Genomic DNA, 21,149 nt, shown 5'->3' on the forward strand with positions numbered 1-21,149 from the left:
TTTTTTTTTTTTTTTACGTGAAAGAGAGATGACATGTTTATTGACCCTCATTCAACAGCTCCATGTTCAAGAGTTGACCCATGCTTAAACAATTCATGGAGCCAAACACTGCACAGTACATTCATTTACAGCCTTGTTTTTGCAGCTCGCAGTAACATTATGTTGTGTTTTCATTCTTAGATTGCTTTGATTCGGATTGTTTTACAAGCACAGATACAAAAAACAGGTTCATATGTACCCTCTGATCACCCTGTACTTAATCTTTATCTCATCCCAATCTAGGTCAGGGGTCAGTATTTGATAAGCGCATTTACTATAAAACACAGATGGGACATTGAACTTGATCAATTTAGCAGGAGCCAGAAATGTCGTCATTGTTAAGGCATGATTATCCCCAAACGCCTTTCTATTTATTCAGCACAAAATAAAAATGTAAAGCACTTTGCTGAAGTGTTCGGTACGCATTCAGTGTAAACTGTTCACAGAATGACGACATGTACGACTGAGGATTTGATAAACCGCCTTTAAATGTCCATCGCTGCCTCGAGCTCCTTTGCTCTTTGCCCAGATTTAAAGATTTAAAGAAAAGTAAGCCAGCGGCAGTTTCTTTCTTATGAGACATCACATCAGAGTTACATTAACATGATCTGAACATGAAAAGAGGGGGGGAAGCACTAAGAGCTTGCTTTAAGGTGCAACTCAACTGGGCCATTATAAAACACATCAATATGATGCAAAGAAAGAAAGGAAAAACAAGTCCAACAAGTAAGAAAACGGATCAATGAGACAAAAGGGACACGGGTTTTGCAACAGTCTTGCAGCGCTCTGTAACTTAAAGGGCCGTTCTCACTGAGAACTATAGTGAACACAGAGGCTTGAGGATATTTTTTGAGGCTAAACTTTCTGAAGTCGAAAAAACAAACTTTTAGATCATTAAAATGACATTTTCTTGACATCTCTTTCTGCTCCTGCTGCTTCACCCTCAGATATTTAGCGTAAATCTCGAGATGCTCTATCAGCCATGAACACAGTTATCATTCGACGCACGCCCGCGTCATTGGGACGTCTTCTTTCCTGTGATTTGGATTCATTTGCTTTCAGTTGGGAAGAGAGAAAAGCGGTTTGTCCGTGTGCTCTCAGTATCTCCTCACTGAGGCACCGTACAGCCCCTGCATGATTGTGCAAACATGTGATGGACAGTAGTGAACAAGTAAATCCTCCATTTTTTTTCTGAATGTTTCACACAATCTGGCTGGTATCCTTGGCAACAGATGGTGGGCCTGGGCTGTTTGATGCAGCGGCACGACTTTTCCAACCAAACAGCGCTTCCTGTTGGAGTAGACCAATTAAAGAAGTGAGTTTATGCAGATAGAGCAGACAAGTGTCAGTCGCTGTGTGTGATCTAAGATATGTTACAACAGCAGCTCACCTGCACAGTCCCCAGAGTGGCCGCCCAGCCTCCAGGTGAGTCTCCCACATGAGTCCTCCCTGCTGTGAGGGTGACTGCCTGGGATGAAGCCTGGGCTGCAGCGGCTTCTGAAGCTGGTTGGGTTTGTGTGGATGAGGCGAGATCACTCTGTGCATTCTGGGCCGGTGGCGTGCCCGTTTCCTCCTCGATGGGCGTATCCTGTGAGCCGCCCAGAACAGAAGATGAGTTGGAGAGCGGTGGAACTGACCCAGATATACAGCTGGGCGCCGGGCTACACTCCCCGGAGGCGCTGGGAGGAGTGTGAGTGTGAGTGTGTTTCTTCCTGCGGAGCGTGTCGATCCAGCTGGAACTGTGTCTGGAGGCAAAGGTGGCCAGGGCCAGAGACGAGAGCCTCATGTTCTTCCCTGAGGTGATCAGCTCTCCAAACCCTTCCTGGTGGGCGAAGGCATAGCCTGACCTTCGAGAACCGCCACGAGCACCCAGACGGCCCTCTGACGCGCTGCCCGCCCCACGCCAGGCGCCGCCCACGCTTCGGCCTATCGGCTTTCGCTTCTTCTGCCGCACCAGCTGAGTGTAGCGTACCTGGGGGAGGAACGGAGGAAAGACAAAGGGACATCATGAGTACATGTTCTGTTTGATGAGTTTAGATAAGATTCTTGTTCCACACAGCTGTCTTACCCTGTCTTTTACATACATATGTCTTTAATGTATCTGTAATGTTTCAAATGCAGCGTGGGGGAGAAGCTAAATCTAAATTTCCCACAATGTGAAACAATAAGGTGATTTTTAAATCTTGAATACATTTTATCCCCACAGTAACTTTTTTTCTGTAGAGAAACCCCTAACCCTACAAACAAATCAAAAAAGGAATTTCTTCACTCCTCTGACAGCGGCTTGAGTTGGACGCCCAACTAGTTATAGAAGCACTGACTGACGAGGACACAAGCCGAGCTCATGCACTGAAATTGACTTGTGTCATTAGGGCACTGATTATGTCAATATTTGCGGTGCGTGTGTTCAGTGACGGTAAGCCTGAACACATCGTCACACACTCAGATGAGCAGTTAATCATTGGCTGGTACCAGTTCTCGGATGGACCCTCTGAGAATATGTGACATTGACACATGTTGCAAGGGAGAAGATGGGCACATCAGTGTTTTCTCACCGTGTCTGAGAGCTGAGGTTTGAGGTCCACCTTGAGGAAGCGGAATGCCAAAACTGGAACTATACATATTGCTGTTGCCAGTGCAATAGTTAACCACACGACTGGTTGCAGTAATGTGCTCTGGGCGCTGCCTGTACTCACAAACACACATTACACAAACACAGATGGAGTTGACACGGAATTTATAGCATTTCACAAACACTGTAAACACACAGATTTTAGACATCTTTACACAATGATCTCACTGGGTGTGAAATGACTTTGGCAGGTGGCTGCAGTTAACATGGATCAGATATTACTGAATCGGCAAATTCCTCACTTGAGTGCAGGCTATTACAGTATTGTGTATTTACAATTGTGTCTGAGCATGAGTGGGGAGATCATGGAGACCAACCATTATAACCAGTGAGCTCATGCTGTTGTCAGATTTGGGCTTATCACATAAATAACATCAGGTAGAGGTGCATGATTGTTTTATTGGCAAGTTTTTTTAAAATGTGTATTTCATTGCATTTTTCTGATTCAATCTTGAGAATGCTGCAGAAATCAGACTTAAAACATGGAAATTTGTTAACACTTTTGCACTTATGGTTCCCTAGTCTGGAGGTTAATGTTTTTTAACAGGTTATATGCCTGAAATAAGGTATATTGTTTGCAAAAGCTTAAAGGTGCAATATGTAAGAATTTTAGTAGCCTTGGCCTGTCTCCCTGGTCCAAAGCTCCTGTGATAGTACTAACACCCACTGGGCTTCCAGTCTGGACCTCTGGTTGCATTGCTAGCTGAGCTAACAAGCTAACAGCAGCTACATTTAGCCGACTAGTTACTCTAGTGTTGTGCTGCACTAGGATGACACTGAAGATTATCTTGCTGAACAAATCCAATTAAAAATGGCTTTTTGTGGAGGGAACCAGGGTGATGCTAACTTTGGGGTTAGCTTAGAAAGCTACACCATCCTTGCTGTACTCTAAATACTTTGGTTATGTTTGCTTATGTACTTCTTTATTGACATTTCTAAAATTAATACAATCTTGTATTCCTGTAATCTGTATTGATATCTGCTACAAAAGTTCAGTCAACCTCTAGTGTGTGTGTGTGTGTGTGTGTGTGTGTGTGTGTGTGTGTGTGTGTGTGTGTGTATTTGTGTATGACAGACAAATAAGGAGAACAGGGGACCGACCTACAAAGTGGAACTGATTGGGAAAGATCCTGAAGAGGGTCTGACTGTGCAGAGCGAACATGATGGTGAAGTAGGAGCCCAGAGAGCCCCACACAAACACATGGTTGATAACTGTCCAGAAGCCTGTGTCAAGAGCGATCTACATAATCGTGCACAGACACACATGCAAAACACACCAGGGGTGCACAGTTAATACACAACGATGGGACAGACAGTAGTTTAATACAGATGTCGCGAGCTGTGAGTAAAGATAACACTGCTCTGGTTTCACTCACCTGAACGCTGACCACAATGACCAGAGCTGTGGCCGTGGTGACCGCGAAGGTCTGGTAGTCAGCGAGGGGAACGCCGGTGCTCTGAGTGGCGTCGGACAGGACGGCGAAGGGGACAAAGAACAGCACGACGGATGTGTAGATACCCTGGGCGATGCAGATGAAGAACTCTCTCTTGTTGAAAAGGAGGTTGAGCTGTCCAGGCTCGTACAGTTTTGGATACTCCAGACTCCTCTTGTCAGGAACGTCCTGCAATGAGAGAGCAAGTGAGAAGATGCATTAAATAAGACCGTCCTGCAGTAGTCGCTGAGATATTTATAGTCTGGTCCAAACTGGTAAAATAATGACTCGCTAGAGAAGTAAAAATCTGGCTCTGTGCGTGGTTATAATTTGAACAGACCTGGTCAAATATCCCCATGGCCAGCACAGGGAGGGATGTGTAGACAATGTTGTAGAGAGTGATGAAGTACTGATCGTACACCGTCTGCAAGAAAGACAAACGCAGGCAATGTGAACATCGTGATCACAATCCACCAACCTCACAAAAAATCCAAAAATGTCCTCGAGGACCTGTACCTGTGCAGAGAAGCCACAGAAGAAGCCAAACCAGAAGTGCACCATGGTGAAGGCAAAGTTCTTGTAGAAGAAGTAGCACAGGAAGCGGCACATGCGCAGGTAGGACCAGCGGCCGTGCACCAGCAGGAGGCGCTGCAGGAAGCGGAACTGGGCAAAGGAGTAGTCACTGGCCAGCACGGCCTGTATCCCCTCCTGACCTGAGATACCAACTCCGATATGAGCACCTGAGGGATTGGAGAGAACGATTAAGAAATGTCTTTATTAACAGGTGTTAAATCATTCAACATTTCAACTCAGTTTGCCCATGTTTCCATTCGCTATGCTAAGCTAAGCTAACTGGGCCCTGAACCTTGCCTCAGCTTTACAATCCAGAAAACTCATCTAACCTGTCTTAAGCAAAAAAGCCTAGCTCATAAAATATTGACAATATTTAACTATTCCTTTAATAAGAACAACTTTTGGGATTTTCAGGCTGGAAAAAATTTCTGTCTTTCCTCCAGCATGACACTTGCCTTTGAAATCAGAAAATGGGCTACAGCTCAAATCTGAATTATTAATGGAATCAACCAAGTGAAAGTAACACTGAAACAGGCTCAAGAAAAAGGAGAAGCTGGGCATCAAAATAAATCTCCTCATCAGGATAGAGATTGCTCAAGCAGAAGGGCTAAATTTGAAATGTGATCTGAGAGTCTATGGAAAGAGAAACCAATGGGAAAGTACAAGAGCACTGGAGGTATGTGATAGAGATGCAGAGAAAAAAAGGAAGGGGAATGAATGAAGAGGAGGTCGGTAGTCACTTGAAACCTGGTTCTCATATACAACAGGACAAAGTGGACAAATTCACCACACCGTTCAACGCAACAATCACACAAAGCTGTGAGTAAAACTGGAAATCAAGTTGTAAAATGTCCAACAGGAATGTAAGAAAATACGCAGTGTGAACGAGGAAACATCGGGAGCTGAGCACATTGTGCCAGACCTACACACACACACACACACACACACACACACACACACACACACACACACACACACAGACACACACACACACACACAAACAGGTGTGGAAGGTGGAATGGAAGGAGGAGGTCATGAATGTATTACGTGGACCTGGATTTAACAACACTGCTCAGACTAGCTTCCACTGTTGCCCAGTGGTGACTCCTCAAACGGCAAACAAAGTCATTTACAGCTCTTTCTAGTATGAATTTTGATCTGTGGTGTTTTTTTAAAAAAACGTCTCAATTGTTTTTACGGCCAAGCAGGAATTCGCGAGGAGAGGAGAGCTGGAGAGTCACCACTGTGCAGGTTCAGTGAGCTGTGAACCAAGGAAGTAAACCCAACAGCTAGAAAGAACATTTCTGGCAGGTCAGCAGTTCTCTTTGGATTGAATAGGCACTATCTTTAGGTCCAGTATGTTGTTCTATTACAAATTTAAGCAGAGGGCATGCAGGTTCATAATCAATTGTTTGGATAATAAAGTAAGTTAAAGTAACCCCATGATTTTGAATGAAACTGTCCAACTAAGTGTTGACACAGGCATAAACACTTGTCAGATTAAAGAGACCAAGGCTAAGACCAAACCTGATGAGGACATCACACCGGCTGCAACACATGCCTGCGTCACTGCCGACACCATGGAGATAAACAACCTCTACTACGATGCTTCTGCTGAGAATTTCCATTGCCTAATGGCAGGCACTATAACCCACATGGCTAACCTTTTACTTCTCCTTTTGACTTTCCTCTCAAAAATAATCCAGTCACACTTCCTCCTCTCCATCCCGCACGTATTGATCCCGCCTGCACAACTCACTTTTGATCATGCTAACGTCGTTAGCGCCGTCTCCTATGGCCAGGGTGACGGCCTTCTTGTGCTTCTTGATGAGCTCCACCACCTGGGCTTTCTGCAGCGGGGTGACTCTGCAGCAGATCACCGCTTTGCACGCGCACGCTGTCGACACAAACTCCGTCTCCATGTCTGCTTCAAGCGCATGGGCCTGTCAGAGAACAGGGGCAGGGTTTGAAAAGTTTAAGGATGATTGGTGAGGGGGCCGAGTGTCGGCTGTGGAAAAACATAAACTTTGAGAGGAAGGTTGAACACTGGCGACTCATTATTTCCTGACATTTTAATTTTTGGAAATGTGTGAGTCTGGGGGAGTGTTATTCATACCAGACTGTGACCGTTGATTACGAGGGCAAACTCTCCAGAGATGTTGTCCATGAGGTTGTTGGAGGGTGGAGGTGGAGGTGGAGGGCACTGCAGCTGTTTCCCTCCTGCTGCTGCTGCTGCCGCCGCTGTGCCATCTCCTTCTTGCCCTTCTCTGAACCCGTTGCCCATGAAACCCGCCTCTGCCCATCCCTCCATCCCCTCCTCCTTCTCTCCATCTCTGCTCCGTGACAGCACGATCATCCTGTCCCTCGCCCTCCTGGAGGGGAAGACAGACACACTCGACATCAACTCGATCGCCAGCGTCGCGGAGACAGAACCAAAACACAACATGACTACAGAGACGAGAAAGAAGGAGAGGCGAGAGAGAGGAATCGTAGAGAAGGGAGAGGAGAGATAAAAATATCAGAGTGGGAAAATTGATTAAGAGCAGGTTAATGTCAGAGATATCGGGTGACTGTGGTGATGTTTCGGCTCCTGATCTACCTCTGGTGTTCAACTGGGCGTCGCAAGAAAAATAAAACGGGTGCCACAGTACGTCGAAGCTGTTTGACCTTTGAATGGTAAGCCTTCTTGCTCCGCTTTGTTCAAAATGTTTTAATCACGTAAACGTCTCATTAGCTTGACACGGTGGTTGTCGCCCTGTCTTCCCTGAAGCACAATGAGCACACCGAGTTAAGAAAAATTGTTGCCATGGCAGTAAAGTTTACTCAACTACACTCAACTCAACCCTTTTTTTTTGCAATTCGCAGAGGGTACGGGAACTGTAGCGTGCAATCGTCAGGACATTTCCAACTTTTGAGAGGCAAGTATGACGGAAATTCAGTGTGTGCTCACACGCCGTGCAGTGCAGAGGAATTCGCAAGCGCATGGATCGGAACTTGATTTATGAGTCACTGAATTCATGATGGAGTTTAAAAAAATTCAAGTTCAGAAATACAATTGTATTTCTCTGTCTGTGAATTTCACTTGTTTCAGTAAAAATCCCAAAAAGAGCAGGATTTTGCAACTTGACACTGGATGTCAGCTAGAATGAGATGATTTTTCTCACTTCCTGATCGAACTTAATAAACTGGCTTAATGAAATGCGGTGATTTAACTACAGTGGCTACGTCAAAGCATCATGGACTCTTGTACAGTAGTGGAAACACTGCTACCACACCTACTCACTCCAATCATGCATACAATTTGCAGCTTCTGTCAAACCAACACCTGCCCTCTGTGCTCTTTGTCAGTGTGGATCCCCACGTGTGGAGAAACAGAAACACCACAAAGACGGACATGCAGCTGTCCAGGCCCGGACCTGACCTGAGCTCCTGCCGTACGCTCTGCACGGTGTGTCCACTGATGATGAACACCTCGGTCATGTCATCTGTCAACATCTTGCAGGAGTAGCCGATGTTGACAGCCGTCTCTGTGTGGGAGAAAGAAAGAGGGTTATAGCAGTGGAGTAAATCATTCGAGCTGACGCAGAGAGCAGGTGACAGACTGAGAGCAACACACAGAAGAGCACCGTCATCTTGTTTTTAATGCGCCAGAATTCCCCGAAATTTCCAGCGTGTGTTTGCGATAGAATCACTCACAGAGTCTGGGTTTTTAAGTGCTTTTAGCTGGTTTCACTGTTTCACAACCATCTCAGGCCGCCTGCGTGCTTTCTAGCGGTGATATTGACGATCGCCTCCTGGTTAGTGAAACCAACAGTTTTAATAAGCTGGTGAACATCTTTTCTGTTGTCCAAGGATTTTAATATTGCTTTTATACTTCTCAGGGGGCGACAGTTTGGAGGTCTACTATAGGCACTGGTGGATTGGTGCATCTTGCCCCCCTGTTAAACAAAAACGCAACATAAGTACCCTCTAGGATGCTGCTAATGTAGACAAAAACATAATAAAATGCCCTTCCTGTGGACAAATGTGGTGAAGTGCCCTATCATCACCATAAATAAAGTATATCTTTCTTCTGGTATTGGAATTGTGAATATTTTGACTGATGCTGCAATTGCGATATGGTTCAAAATAAAATGCATCATTATTCGTATTCTCAGTAAAATGATGATGGTGTAATTTGTGCAGGGATCTGTGACAAAAAATGTTTTTCTTAGCTCTGTAGAATCAGCATCACAGTTCTTCAAAAGTCAGAATGGTATTTTGACTTACTAACAATTATTGCAATCAATCGTTCATCCCTGAACCGAATGTGGGGGTTTGTCCGGTTTTATGTTGACCATTTTGGTGAGTTTCAGGTGTGTTTGGGGCAAATTAATTCACAGTGCAAACAAGCGAGTCACAGTGCAGAGTGCAGCGTGCAGCGCAGACACAGCCGTAGGATAGTCCGTATGCTGAGTTAACCTTTAGTGTGTTGACACACAATTATGCAAATTATGGTGCTTTTTTAAAAAAGACAAAAAAAAACCCCAGCTGTATGTAAACTAAGTTCTGAAGTGAGTGTGCCTCACCCTGCTTGTCTCCAGTCAGAACCCAGATCTTAATGTTAGCCAGAGAGAGGACAGCGATGGTTTCTGGGACACCTTCCTGCAGCTTGTCCTCTATAGCTGTGGCTCCCAGGAGCTAGACACACAGACACACAGACACAAGTTTCAGTTCATTGTATCAGCTGGAAATTCTAATTTGTCTATAATTAACCATCATTTAATAACATCACGACATCTTCATCAGGAATTTCCCTTCACTAATCCGACTAAGTCACCACTAACTAAGTTCCCTTTCTTAGAGTGCTATTTTAAATCAGTTTGCAGAAGGAAATTGTGTGAGAAGCAAATGGCGTAAGGTTCCATGCAAATGAAAATGAAAGTCAGACACGCACACACAGACACACACAGACACAGCCACACACAGAGCCACACATGGACGCACAATCTCAGACAAACTCACTGACCATCATGTCTTGTTCTATCTCCTCATACGCGGCCGCCAGTCGGTCATCTCTGCAGTTGGTGGCCTTGTCAGCGCAGCGGTGGCTCTCTGACCACGTCTCCCACTCGTCCTCTGACACGTCCCTGTAGGCCAGCGCCAGCGTCCGCAAACCATCTGCTGCATACTCCTGGAAGCAAACACACACACACAGACATGTCGAAAACATACACACACATTCTGACATGAGGAGAAACGACGACGTCCCGTAGGTCGATGCTACTCTATTCTATTCTACAATTATCAGGTCTGAATATAGGCAGAGGAACTGCCAGTGTCTGCCTCATGTCAAGGTGATATTCATGATCTGATCAGGAAAACTAGATATGAGTCAACGCTTGGAGGTGTTTTTGAGGTTGGGGACACTAGATGGCAGCAGAACTCCGTCTATGCGTCCAAGGGCTTGTGCGTTTACTCACATTGAGGTGGTCTGAGGTGATGTTCATCAGTTCCTGGTTACAGGGGTGGAGTCTCTCTAGCAGAACGGTGTCAGCTCCTTTACAGTACAGACGGATCCTGCCCTCTGGGTTACGCACTGGAGATGATGAACAGAGTGCAGTGAAGACAAAATTCTCCATGGAATCGATACGACATTAACCATACTCTTCGCTGTCAACAACAGTGAGTGGGGTCACACAGGCTTTCTGTCTAAATACCGTTTTGGCACTGATGCATAAAATGGTGTTCAGTGCCTCGTGGTCCTGCTGCTCTGTTGCTAGACTGGAGTTGTTGCTAAGGAAAGAGGGATTTATGACCTGTGATTTCTGGGCAGATTTCCAGCACCTGAAAGGACGACCAATCACAGAGACGCACAGTGAGGGAATAAACGATGACTAAGAGCCCTGTTTCCTGTCACTTTGTACGAGTGTGGATCAAGATTTAACTTCATATTTGTATAACATAAAAAAGATCAATTTATAAGATGAGTTCAATCTACTGACTCCCTCTGCAACAACAGAAATCAGTTCTGGTTGTGTTAATGGAACTCAAAACGGATAACAGCATAAACAGTCCAAGATCACAGATCTGTTTCCAGAGTTTTTTCTCCTTTTTTGCTACTTTAAGACTGACAATGATGATGCACACCTATAACAGACATCCTCTTGCGTATGTTGTTGAAGTCCAGTATAGCAAGCAGAGTGTAGGTGACAGGACGTCCCATCTCTGTCGTGGTTATCGTCCCGGGCGTTCGTGAGCGGAACACAAAGCCGAAGTTTCTGGCTGCCGTGACGAGAGCGCCCTCATCTGGAGACTGGGCCTTATAAACCAGCTCTCCTGGTGCGACAGAGGAAAACGATTATGAGTAATGGGCAATAAGTAACAGACTGATAGTGTGTCGGTGTCCGTTTGCTCACCCTCGCTCTTCTCCTCACTCATGACGGTGTGACAGAGGGAGAGCAGGCGGAAAAACTCATGGGTGTGTGAGTCTCCCACTTTCACTGATTCCAGCAGCGTGTCATCATAGAAACAGAAGTCCTGGTCCGCCAGCGGGTTGAAGGGAGTGAAGTCCAATCTCTGAACACAAATGGAGAGTTGGGGACTTCATTAAACTAGGAGTATATATACAGTATACTGTGTGTGTGTGTATATATATATATATGTATATATATATATATATATATATATGTATATATATATATATATATATATATACATATATATATATAAAATGTCTGTCTACCAATGTGCGTGAATATGTGCTTTAATTCAAAAAAGGCTACTTACCGTCGGCTGAGGTGCCAGTGGGTCTGTCGCCTCACCTGAAAGTAACACAAACAGACACGTGAGACCCTGCTGTGTATTTTATTCCTTTTATGTGTGTGTGTGTGTGTGTGAGTGTGTGTGTGTGTGTGTGTGCGCATGTGTGCGTGTGTGTTCGTGTATGTGTGTAAAAAAAATATACACTCAGTGAGCACGTTGTTGGGTACACCTCATAACCCCATGTAACCCAGTGCAGGTTTTTCTATTTTCTATGTTCTTACTGTATTGTTTTTCTTGACAGTGTCATAAAGATCTGTCATAAACCATATGGTGATAGGGTTGTACTGGAGTGTGTTATTTTTAGAGGTGTATCTTATCAAATATTCTTGTCCCCTCATGTATGCAACAGAGAAGGACAAAAAAGAAGAAACACCTCTCTGTATAATGTAGTTCAGTAATGAACCTCATTAATCAACACATGTCTGCAGAGCGGTTTTATTGTACTGCAAATGACTCTACATGTGTACCTACTTAAGTGCCTACTGAGTGTGTGTGTGTGTGTGTGTGTTGGAATAACCTGCGTCACTACTTTTCAGGAACTAACGTCAGGCTCAGGAACAATCAACAGCGGACAGCTGGAGCAATTGGGGAGCACAGCCGTGTCCCCAATTGGAGAAAAGCTGATCTTCAGGTCAAAGGTTATGGTTAGGATTAGGGTAAGCACATTTGTGTGTGCGTGCATGTGCACATGCACTTACTCACCATAAGTCTGTCCATTGATGGAGCACTTATTGAAGCTCATGATGTTCTGGGTCAGAGTTCCAGTCTTGTCACTGAAGATGTACTCAACCTAAAGGAGAAAAAAAAACAAGCGTACAATATGTTACGTCAATCTGTGAAGCGTCCTCGTCTCTGAATTTATATTTATTTTAATCTGCTGGTGCACTTTTGTTGTGCAGGAAGAGACAGGTGGTTGCATCGTTAACATAAGGCAGAATGTGTCGAAAGTTAAGTGAAAATATATTTTAAAAACACTGTAATTAAAGAATAATTAACTGAGAATCAGACATAAGAAAAGCTACAAACACTGGGATAGACAATCAGTAAGCATGCATGATGTCCGGATGATCTGCCCACCTGGCCCAGCTCCTCGTTCAGAGTGGTGGTCCTGGCCTCAGCTGCGGTGTTACACTGTGAGCAGAACATCTGCTGGTCCCAGTTAATGAAGTAGCTGTGGCCCAGCCTGATCACCTCCACACTGAGACACAGACAGGTGACAGAGGCACATCCTTACAGTAACAGTACAAGTCAACTAACTTATTGCCAGTTTAGTTTCTGCAGCATCACACGTTGACACCGGAGCCAGCAGAAATTTGCCATCAGTCAGTAGTTTAGTCGCACACTGGTGGCACACAGACCTCATAGTCCCACGGGGGAAAGTTGCTCTGTGCTTGTTGTTTGTCGTATATGTGTATGATGTGTTGATGGCGCTACTTCTTTTTCTATTTGTTCTCAATGTGTTGTTTCATTTTATAATGTGATAGTTGGAGTATCATGAAAGGATATATTGACAAATCTATATCAGTAAAATGTGCATCATTATTCTCATTATTATTATGTACTCCACCTGCTCTCCTTGATATTCTGCACATGTTTGTATTTGTATAACTTTTAGAATATCAAGATATAGAAAATATGCAGTTGTTGCAATCTTTCCTCTCAACGAATGCAGAGTGAACATGGGATCACATACAACAATTTGATATCCCTGTATTGGTGCTGTTCCTGGGACATCGTAATTGGAACAACACCAACACAGAATCATAATTGCAAATAAAACAATTACGTTTTTACGTGCATGGGAGAAGACTTACAAAAAAACCCAAAGTCAAAAACCAGCCAAACCAGGTTTTTTGAAACCTAACAGCAAGACACAGTCATCAGATCGAACCCCTGTATACTTCCAGTAATTTAACCGCGAGCCCTCCTCACCTGACATACAGAGAGATAGGCACCACGGTGTTGAGAATGATGACATAGGACCAGAAGGAGAGGAAGGCTGAGAACAGGAAGTTGTCTACAGGAGGGTCCCAGGGCAGGTAGCTCTGAAACAAGGAGCCCACCTCTCTCTCCCACACTGCGTTACCCACAGCCAGGATCACACCCATACACACCAGGAAGCCAAAGATCTGACAGAAACACACAGATGAGGAGAAACATAGTAAAGTACAAGCACGACCAGATATCTGACGCCTGGATCTCTGGTCACTCGAGCCCAAATTAGGACAGGATACATCGTTAGAGCAGATACATGAAACTAGATTTGAAGCCACTGAGATCAAGTCCTGAAATAGTTACTGTATAAGGCATGAAAGTGAGAGGTTTGAGGTGTCCTACCCAGAGGACCAGAGTGTTCATCAGGCGATCGATGCTCGTACGTTTAAACTTGGTGCGACCGCTGTTCTGCATCAGTTTGGTGTCTGGGCCTGGGACAGAAACAGATACAGGGAGAGTCAGACCTGTAACACCTGCCACACATCTGCCTTCACATAGAGGTGGGAGACCTGATGAGTGTACATCGATCTTGACCACACTTCGCACTTTGTTTTTTAATTCTTACTTACTACAGTTTTTACTTTGTTCTTCTGTTCTATGTTCTATGCTCTATTCTATGTTACATCTTTATCTATCATTTAATCACATTTGCCCCTCTGCCCGGGACTCTTGAGCTGCTGTAACAGGTGAATTTCTCCAATGAGGGATCAAAAAAGTCTCATCTTTTCTCTTTTCATTTATTTTCCTGTCCAGTCCTGTCCTCTCCTGTCTTGACTTGTATTGTCTTATCGTGTCTCATTCAAGCTTGTCTTGACTTGTCTTATCCTGTTCTGTCATCAATTGTCTAACAATGTCTTGTCTTGTCCCATCCTGTCATGTCTTTACTTGTTTTGTCTTGTCTTTTCCTGTCCTGTCCTCTAATTTCCTGTCTTGCCTTGTCTTTTCCTGTCCTGTCATTTTCTGTCTTGTCTTATCTGATCTGATCTTATCGTATCCTTCTTCTTTCCAAACGTCGCATAACCTCATCGACTAGCAGATCTGAGCAACATGAACAACACGGTGCATCTGTGCACACCCCGTCTTTCACACACAGTTATACACAGACCTGCGAAGATGACCAGGCCATAGCAGGCCTCTGTGTTGCGCAGGACACATCCCCGTAGCAGCATGTTCTGATTGGTCAGGTTGTATTTCTTGTCTCGCCAGTACAGAGTCCCGCAGAAACGATCCAGCTTGTTGTTGGGGGGCTCACACACCACCTCACCTTCAAACACAAACACAAACAATCATCTAAATCAGATGCCGGATCACAGCTTCAGCTTTGCTTTTCCAGCTGTACGATACAGCGCTGAATTAATCATCGCCATGACATGCTGTTGCTGCACACACACACACACACACGCCGAAACTGAAATGCACACCTTTTGTAAGTTGATATGAGGCAAAGTGTGGGTTGATTTGCTGCAGTAATGCATTTTCCTGAGCAGGTGAGGAGTGTGTGTGTGTGTGTGTGTGTGTGTGTGTGTGTGTGTGTGTGTGTGTGTGTGTGTGCGTGTGTGCGTGTGGGCGTGCTCTGCTGACACAAACGTCTTTCGTTGTGTGTACTAGTGGGCGGGTGATGATAGGCAGTCGCTCAAAGCTGGCAGGGGGGTGCAGAGAGTGTGTATGTGTGTTTTGTGTGTGCTCATGTGGAAGGGTGTGAAGGTGGATAACCCGTATACCGATAAGGCTCAGACTGAAAAACTGTTGACCTTTATCGAGGAAGGAGGATGCGCTCAAACCGGAAACCGAGAGAAGAAGGCGAGCTTTTTTTTTTAAAAAAAAAAAATCTCACCGTCGAATGAAGCCAAGTTGTTCTGGTCTCCGAGTTCAGATGTCACTGAGACAGACTGACGCACCTTCATATTCGTCTCTCTGCAAGATAATACAACACACAGAGATTCAGACGTGCCATCCTGTTGCTCCTGCAGATTCTGAGGCACCGTGAGGTCGATGGTCAGGTGTGGTGTGTTTTCTGACCCGTCCAGCTCGGCTGTCTCGATGTAACAGAGCCCGTGAGGTTCACTGCTGGACAACAGGAGCAGGTCAGCCTGAAAATAGATACAGTAGCTGAGATTAGCATCCACTGCACGCTGATAAAAATGACACAGTATACGAATCTGGAAACAGGTTCGTAATCACCGACAGTAGCTGACATCCTCTATTAAGGCACATATTGATCTGAAATCCATTTAGCATTAGAGCGTTTGGCGTACAGCGCTATACATCTTGATTAAAATGGGCTCTGCAGGACTCCTGATCAGTGTGTGTGTGTGGTGTTTGTACATCAGCGCACTGGACACACACTTACTGCCACAAACTGGTTGTTTTCCAGCTTAATGATATCACCCACTCGAACGTTCATCCACTTTTCATTTTGTAGCCTGTAACAGAGGGATAAAGAGGGAAAGGGAGATGAGAGAGAGAGAAGCTTGTAAAGATGAACTGATAAATCTTGAATAATTAAAGTCATAATAAGCAGACTTGGATATGGAAGCAAGAGATGGCATGGGCTCGGTTGCAAATGACAAAGACAGGAGACTCACGAGCCACGGATGAGGACCTGAGACTGACGGTTGTTCACCTGGTTGTCGCTCTTGTGACGAAACTGCAGTGGACAAAGATCAGTGTGAGCTTTGATGCAAACGAGTCAAGCTCATCATATTTCAAAGGGCCGCTTGTTAGTGAGCTACATCTAAGGTCTGCTCAAAATCACTGTGAGTCCTTGCACTGTCCCTCACTGTAATGTTATCCTGCGAGATTACGTGGCAAAATCAAGCATGTGTTGCGTGAAAAAGCTGCTCACATAGTCGTCTGTGGCATCCTTTACTGCAGTGATGCTCAGCACCAGAGCTAAAGGCACGATGGTGGTGAACCAGGAGAGGGAGGAGATCTGAGGTATTAACTAGATGGAGACAGAGAGAAGGGATTAGTTTGATGAAGGGCACAGAGGCATTGTGAGAGTCAGAGATAGCCCCGTCTGATCCTCGCCCCACAGCAGGCCGCTGAGCTCATTAAGAACCTGAGTGCACCTGACTGTACCATACCGTGTGTTCAGGTGCTGGGACAACCTTTTAATTTGCTAATCCAAGTTGACATTGAAAACAGCACATTTAATGTTTAACTTCACCTCAATATACTTATTTTAGTTGGGATAGGAGCAACAATAGGCTGAGAAAGTTGTGATACCTTAAAAACACCTGCCTGGAACATCCCACATGTTCATTGGTAACAGGTGTGAGTGTTGTGATTGGGTAAGGCTCAGTTTCACAAGCAAGGATGGGGTGAGGTTCACCACAAAGGATATTACTACACGAGTTTAGGAACACTTTGCTAAGTTTTGCTGACCTCTTTTGGGTTCATAAGATGGCTCCAAGTGTGTATAAGTAACAAAGTACCTTGACTATAATATAAGTCTATATTTTCCCACCACACAAGGCTTCACAGTTTTCAGGAGAATATCATATAACACGACTGGAGTCAGCAGCCATGTTCGTGTTAGGCTGTCCTTGACATCTGCAGGCTAACAGGCTCACAATGACATAAAACTTGGAAGATGCGTGTTAGCATGCTAACATTCGCTAATTATCACTTCACACAAAATACAACTGAGGCTGATAGGAACGCAGTCAGTTTTGCCCTAAAACAAATCGAACTGATTGAAATTTCGAAATGCGTTTGGAGCTAGAGGAAAACTCCTAAATTCAATCAAAAATCCTCCAGGGCTCAGCACTGTATGTACACAATTTCAATGTAATCCCTGCAGTTAGTTGTTGAGAAATTTCAGTCTGGTCAAAAGTGGTGTTCTGAAACTGGCAACCCTAGAGCGGCGCTTCTAACATCAGAAAAACCAAAGTCACCATGTTGAAAAGGTTGAGCCTTGTAACTGTGAAATTTGGGGTGCAAAACTTATGACTCATAAACGTATCACTACCTCACCAGCCTTCGACACTACTTCTGCACCCACACACAAAGACACAAATACATAGACTCTACTACGCGCCTGCTTTCATCCCTCCATTCCATCCCTCCGTCACCCCCTCTCCTCACCTGCAGTATGAGCAGGAACAGGAAATAGGTGTTGGCGACTTCCTGGAACTGCTCAAACAAGTTGACGGGCAGGAAGGTGATGACGTTGTACTTGGATGTCATGATGCAGTTACTCTGGATGAGGAGGAGGCAAACAAAAAAAAAAACTTTTGAAGACTTTCACAATATGTCCGTTGATTGGTTTAAAGATTGAACACCATCTGACCTTTAATGACAGAGTGTGTATTTTAGAACATGTAGAGGAGGAAACTGTCTTACCGCATACTGAAATTTTTCATTGTACTCTCTGTCATTGGCTCTGACCCTTCTCTCCTCCTCTGCAGACACAAAATGAGTCATAAATGGATGGTATAACAACAAAGACAAACAGAAAGCACTCCAACAGCTTCATCTTTGTTCTTCAAAGAGGGATTTCTAAAGAAAGTCAATATCAGTACTTCCCTCCTGGACAGAGAAAAAAAGTAAAGGAGACAACAGTCCGATATGTTTGTGCATACATTTATAAATCGATGAGGCTGGAGCGTCTGCTGGGGTTTGTCTGACCAGACACAATCATTCTGTCTCATATCCACACGCATCAGAACTACTGCCTAATTACCTCTGGTCTTTAACTTGCTGCTGCCTGTCCCCTAATGACTGGTGGTCCAATATGGGGCCAGACATGGTCCACAGCTGGGAGTGTGCACATCTGTATGACTCAACAGGAACACTGGGACCCATTACAGGTAATCACAGACGAAGCAGTACATCCATTACACTGGTGTGCAGGATGAAATCTACAGAGAATAAAACTAAAAGTGGGAAATTGCTTCCTCTCTCCCCCTGACCCCGCTCTTTATCCTCTTGCTCTTTTTAGCTTTCTGTTTATGCTGATGTTAAGTAGTTTGGGACTCCCCCCTCACCTCCACCCGGCCTGTCTCCTCTAATATTGATGAGGCTGCTTTTTAAATGAAATGACTGGCCTGCTTTGCACGGGGCTGTACACAGTTCACATGCACACGCACACACGCACAGCTATAAACTTCAGGGCCAAAGCATATGTTCTGCAGAGGGCTCTCTGCACTGAACACTGTGGCTCTGAGACCGCAAAGTCCCTAACACACTTTCGACTGATGGCTGAGAGGCAGAGAGGCGCCACAGGAAGGGACAACATCACACAACAGAGGCCGTAAACATCAGCCTCATATGCACTGACATAAACAAAGACCTGTGGTTTCCTGTGTTGTGCAGCAGTGTGAAGCCCTGTCTCATTTTGTACAGCTCAAAGCTAACAGTACATCTGTGTTCAGCCTCGCCAAACAAACAAAGGCCACTTAAAGAGATCCCATTAGAGCTCCCTTTCTTGTTGGGTTATAAGACAGATTTGATGCGGCAGGTAAGCTACAGTTGACTACAGACCAGCTGGGCTGCTGCCACAGCGGATTTAGTCAAGTTAGAAAATACAAAGTATTCTCCATCTCCTCATTTGTTTGTACTAGACACTCACAACTAAAAAAGACTTACAACAAATGTAACAGAACTGCTAGACAATATCTTCTATTACAGTATATAAGCTGCGCACAATAACATATTACACAATTTCTTTCCACGCTGAAGGCTACACCATGTTAGACTATTCAGTCTGATTGATTGATTGAAACTGAATTTGTGATACCTGGTAAAATGCATCTTTAGAATATGTTGATTCATAAAATAAACACATAAAATACACACTCACAAATCAAGAAATGTCATCACATTGATGCAAAAAAATCCTAAAATAAATAAAAAATCCGAAAGCATCAATATTGCAATAAAGCCACCTTGGTCATTCAGTGGCGATATTAAGCACAAATACACCTCAAACTAATGAAAAGGGTGGTTCCACCAAATAAATACGTGACTGTCTTTTAGAACTGTATGGACTGTAACTGACTTGCAGGATTCAGAAAAATATGTTATAGTTAGGGAGAGTTTTGGGCATCACTTATCTCTTAAGTTAATTTAAGTGAGGGCTGTTTGAGTGTATATAAAACTGCACCATATAAGAATCCAGCTCTGTGCTGCTGGTATTTGATCTGTCTCCTCTTCTAAACTCTGGTTAGAATAACAATATCAGATGTGTCTGGTCGTGTAGGAGCATATCCTCCAACATCTTTTCTGTTGAAACTCTTCCAATCCTTTCCCCTCCTCTTTCCTTTCACCTCTGGCACTCCTCCCATCTACCTGAAGGTCGTTATGTTGCTTTCTGGGGCAAGTGTTCACCAGAGAGATCTGTCTCACAGCTGCTGCCAAAGCGGCATTTACCAAACACAAAGGGGCCAAGATTCAGGTGCCAGGTAAGCACACAGAGACACAGAGGCTTTGAGGGCATCTGATGTCAGGACTGGGCTGACCACCCCAACCTGGATGCATGAGCATCTTTTAGCAAACTGCCCATTAAGTGTTTAATGTCTCTGACAGCTTCAAGGGCATTAGAAGCCCTGACGCAGACTAGATGCTACACAGCAAGTCTGTAAATCTATAAAGCTCCATTACTGAGAAGCCTACTCTGCTGTGAGCACAAGGTTTCCATAAACAACTGATACACGAAGGAGCACATAAATATTGATACCTGCTAAAATACTTAATATCATGCTGTCTTACACAGAATGACTAAGAAAGTGCTTTTTGCTCCTCCTCCCGTCCCCCTGTCTCTTTAACACTCCCATGTCTGGACATGTGAGTGCACGTGCCACAGCTCAGAGTCTCCATGAGCGACACACACACTCACAACACAGTGAGCGCACACTGAAGTCACAGCGACGATGACAACACAGAGCGCAGTCAGACCGAACTGTGCGGGGAATGCTGTCATCCTTGCCATGACTAGAGCAGAGTCAGGATCAGACTCTTTGCAGAAGTGATCATCACTCACTGAGGCTGATTCAATTAGAAGAAAATGAGATGGTGGAATCATCTGCAGTCATGCACACACACACACACACACACACACACACACTGATCTAATTTGTTGGAAAGCGATGCGAGTGACACAGTGACAGACTGATGGGCTGGAGGTCAAATGAAGGTGCCCATGCAGCATGATTTGTGATAGTTAAGCTAAGGAATAAGGATACAGACGAGGCAGTGCAGTTACGGCGGGGGCTGGCGCCTGGAAGATTGATCAGCGTCTCAGGCAGCAGAGACAAGGACATCATCAGACTTATTTACACAAAAATCTCATCCAGATGAGCTCACTTCTGTTTTCACATGTAAACAAAGACTCCTAATCAGCAGTAAACATCGAGAAAACAGCAACGCTGAGACAGGTTACCTGTCTGGGACAGAAAAACAAAAACAAAGGTGACACAGAACCAAAACACACTGACGAAATACAATCATCATCATTATTTCCCTGTTATTTAATCTGTTTCTAAAGTGATGTCAGATAGCTGGCGTCTCATAAACAGAATGACAAAGCTCAGTGGCTGCAGGACCAGCACACACAAAGTGGTACAGTAGTAGAAAGCCAGTTAGGTCTGTAATGCAGACATGCGATATGATGAGGTGCACAATGAACACACACTAACACACAGACAGGTCTTCAGTGTGGGCTGTGTGAT

General features: G+C 44.6%; 1 protein-coding gene across 2 annotated transcripts in view; it reads right to left on the reverse strand.

The window, feature by feature from the left end:
* The window catches only part of atp8b2 (ATPase phospholipid transporting 8B2), a 27,618-nt gene continuing 6,469 nt past the window's right edge, over positions 1-21,149 (reverse strand). For both annotated transcript variants that reach the window (XM_037075478.1, XM_037075477.1), the window contains 28 exons: positions 17,824-17,882; positions 17,566-17,679; positions 16,322-16,420; positions 16,062-16,123; positions 15,827-15,899; positions 15,496-15,566; positions 15,311-15,390; positions 14,582-14,740; positions 13,819-13,907; positions 13,414-13,610; positions 12,559-12,679; positions 12,184-12,271; positions 11,446-11,480; positions 11,076-11,235; positions 10,807-10,995; positions 10,140-10,255; positions 9,686-9,850; positions 9,246-9,357; positions 8,099-8,204; positions 6,794-7,049; positions 6,437-6,620; positions 4,621-4,844; positions 4,445-4,528; positions 4,048-4,293; positions 3,773-3,911; positions 2,595-2,725; positions 1,430-2,011; positions 1-1,329 (listed from right to left, as the gene is read on the reverse strand). In XM_037075478.1, the coding sequence (XP_036931373.1) occupies positions 1,240-1,329; positions 1,430-2,011; positions 2,595-2,725; positions 3,773-3,911; positions 4,048-4,293; positions 4,445-4,528; positions 4,621-4,844; positions 6,437-6,620; positions 6,794-7,049; positions 8,099-8,204; positions 9,246-9,357; positions 9,686-9,850; positions 10,140-10,255; positions 10,807-10,995; positions 11,076-11,235; positions 11,446-11,480; positions 12,184-12,271; positions 12,559-12,679; positions 13,414-13,610; positions 13,819-13,907; positions 14,582-14,740; positions 15,311-15,390; positions 15,496-15,566; positions 15,827-15,899; positions 16,062-16,123; positions 16,322-16,420; positions 17,566-17,679; positions 17,824-17,882 (4,031 nt within the window). In that variant the 3' untranslated portion in view covers positions 1-1,239. The remainder of the gene's footprint in view (positions 1,330-1,429; positions 2,012-2,594; positions 2,726-3,772; positions 3,912-4,047; positions 4,294-4,444; positions 4,529-4,620; positions 4,845-6,436; positions 6,621-6,793; positions 7,050-8,098; positions 8,205-9,245; positions 9,358-9,685; positions 9,851-10,139; positions 10,256-10,806; positions 10,996-11,075; positions 11,236-11,445; positions 11,481-12,183; positions 12,272-12,558; positions 12,680-13,413; positions 13,611-13,818; positions 13,908-14,581; positions 14,741-15,310; positions 15,391-15,495; positions 15,567-15,826; positions 15,900-16,061; positions 16,124-16,321; positions 16,421-17,565; positions 17,680-17,823; positions 17,883-21,149) is intronic.

This window comes from Acanthopagrus latus, chromosome 17 (assembly GCF_904848185.1).
Source record: "Acanthopagrus latus isolate v.2019 chromosome 17, fAcaLat1.1, whole genome shotgun sequence".
NCBI classification, from domain to species: domain Eukaryota; kingdom Metazoa; phylum Chordata; class Actinopteri; order Spariformes; family Sparidae; genus Acanthopagrus; species Acanthopagrus latus.